This window comes from Lichenostomus cassidix, unplaced genomic scaffold (genome assembly GCF_008360975.1).
Source record: "Lichenostomus cassidix isolate B80296 unplaced genomic scaffold, HeHo_3.0 HiC_scaffold_789, whole genome shotgun sequence".
Taxonomy (NCBI): Eukaryota; Metazoa; Chordata; class Aves; order Passeriformes; family Meliphagidae; genus Lichenostomus; species Lichenostomus cassidix.
Window position 1 is genome coordinate 1 of NW_028147479.1, and position 2303 is coordinate 2303.

The following is a 2303-nucleotide window of genomic DNA, read 5'->3' on the forward strand; positions in this document are numbered from 1 at the left end:
AAGGCACAAAGGCACCTCCGGAGGTCAGGCAGAGCAGCAGGAGGCAGAGTGAGCAATTCACCCCGAATCTCTCCAATTCACCCCGAATCGCTCCAGTTCCCTCAGTCACACACCTCCCCACCCCGGCTGGCTCCCCTTTACCCGTGCACGCCAGGTAGAAGGTTCGCTCAACGCGCTCGTCGGGGAACACCGGCGCGGCGGATTGGAGTCTCCGGTCCCTCTCCGCCGGGCTCAGCTCCCGGGCCCACTCGGGCACCCGCGGGCATCTCCTCCTGCCCCTCACCGGGACGGTGACACCCCACAGAGCCGCGCCGGGCCGCAGCAGGGACTGCGCAGCCTGAGGAAAGGCGACAGCAGTGAGTGAGCCAACGTTTGTTAATCGTTTATTAAATTCCCCTCACGCCTCGCAGGCGCCGCGGCCCTCCGCGCTCTGCCTCACCCACAGCGCTCACCCCGCGGCCGCACAGCCCTCCCAGCCTCCCGCAGCCGCTCCCCGCAGCCTCTCGCAGCCTCCCGCGGCTCCCCGCCGCCCCTCAGCCGCTCCTCTCGGCCGCACCTTCCAGCAGAGCCGCGGCGCGCTGCGGCCTAACTCCGCCGCCATGGCGGCCGCCATCTTGACCCGCCGCGGGGGATGGCGGGAAGGTGGGGGTGTGGGCGGGGCCAGCGCGGGGTGGGCGGGGCCATGGCGCGGTGGGCGGGGCCGAGCGGGGCGCGCGCGCGGGAAGGGGCGTGGCCGGCGGGAGCACGCGGCGCGCCCGAGAGTGGAAAATTCCATCGGCTGCGGAGCGCGGGGGGCGTGGCCAAGGGGAGGCTCCGCCCACCGTGAGAGCTGGGGGGGTGTGTGGTGCAGTGCGGGGGGTGGGGGAGGGGATGGGGGGATGGGATGGGGGGATGGGGGGGAGTCCCTCTCGGGGCACGGGAGACAGGAGGGGGATCCGCACCTGCCCCGTGCGGGGGTGTTGGGGGGGTTGGAGACCCCCGGGGCAGCGGGGTCACCTCTGGACACGCAGAGCTCCCCAGGACATGCACAGACCCCGCTGGTCATGCAGAGCACCCCATGACACGCAGGACCCTCTGGTTACACAGAGCCCCCCAGACAAGCAGAGACCCCCATGACAGCAGGGTCACCTCTGGACATGCATAGCCCCCCAGATCAGCAGGGGTCTCCTGGACACACTCCGAGCCCCCCAGACCCGCAGGGTTACCCCTCAGGACCCCCCCGGACCCACAAAGCCCCCCGGACACTCAGAGCCCCCCAAACTCCCGCCCCCCCAAGAGCTCAGTGGGGTTTGTCTGAGGCTTTTGGGGTTTCACATCCCCGCAGCTCCTGGGGTGGGGGCGAGGGGGACCGAGGGCTGGGGACCCTCCGGATGTCCCCGGGGGTCCCTCTGAATGTCCCCTGGGGTCCCTCTGAATGTCCCCGAATGTCCCCAGGGGTCCCTCTGAATGTCCCTTAGGGGTCCCTCCGAATGTCCCCAAGGTCCCTCCGGACGTCCCGGGGGTCTCTCTGAATACCCCTGGGGTCTCTCCGACTGTCCCCGGGTGTCCCTCTGAATGTCCCCGGGGGTCTCTCTGAATGTCCCCGGGTGTCCCTCTGAATGTCCCTCGGGGGTCCCTCCGAATGTCCCCGACTGTCCCTCGGGGGTCTCTCTGAATGACTCCGGGTGTCCCTCTGAATGTCCTCCGGGGGTCCCTCCGAATGTCCCCGGGAGTGTCTCTGAATGTCCCCAGGGGTCCTTCCCAATGTCCCTGAATGTCCCCGGGGGTCCCTCTGAATACCCCTGGGGGTCCCTAGAATGTCCCCGGGAGTCTCTCTGAATGTCCCCGGGGATCCCTCCGAATGTCCCCGAATGTCCCCGGGGGGTCTCTCCGAACTCCCCCCGGCGACACCCCAGAACTCAACCCCAACCCATCTCATCCCAAACCCCAAACCCCAAACCCCATTCCCTGGAAACCCCAATCCCCGCGGGGACACCCTGGCCATGCTCATCGCCACGGGGAGCTCCGGGCTAGCCCAGCCGGGCGGTGACTAGCCCAGCCCGGCGGTGACTAGCCCGGGGGGAGCCTGGCCGCGAGGAGCTCCGGGCTAGCCCAGCCGGGCGGTGACTAGCCCGGAGGGCTCGGGGGCAGCGCCTGGCCGCTGGGAGCTCCGGGCTAGCCCAGCCCGGCGGTGACTAGCCCAGGGGGCTCGGGGAGGGGAGCCTGGCCGCGGGGAGCTCCGGGCTAGCCCAGCCCGGCGGTGACTAGCCCAGCCCGGCGGTGACTAGCCCGGGGGGCTCGGGGAGGGGAGCCTGGCCGCGGGG

General features: G+C 70.3%; 1 protein-coding gene across 1 annotated transcript; it reads right to left on the reverse strand.

Annotated features, from left to right (window-relative positions):
• Positions 1–61: 61 nt before the first annotated feature.
• On the reverse strand, positions 62–701 carry LOC146422283 (uncharacterized; the record flags this gene model as incomplete). The annotated part of the gene is made up of 2 exons (XM_085046664.1): positions 557–701; positions 62–337 (listed from the first exon to the last, which is right to left on the reverse strand). Coding segments are annotated over exons 1-2 (333 nt in total), but the record flags the coding sequence as incomplete, so codon positions are not given.
• Between the last annotated feature and the right edge of the window lie 1602 nt (positions 702–2303).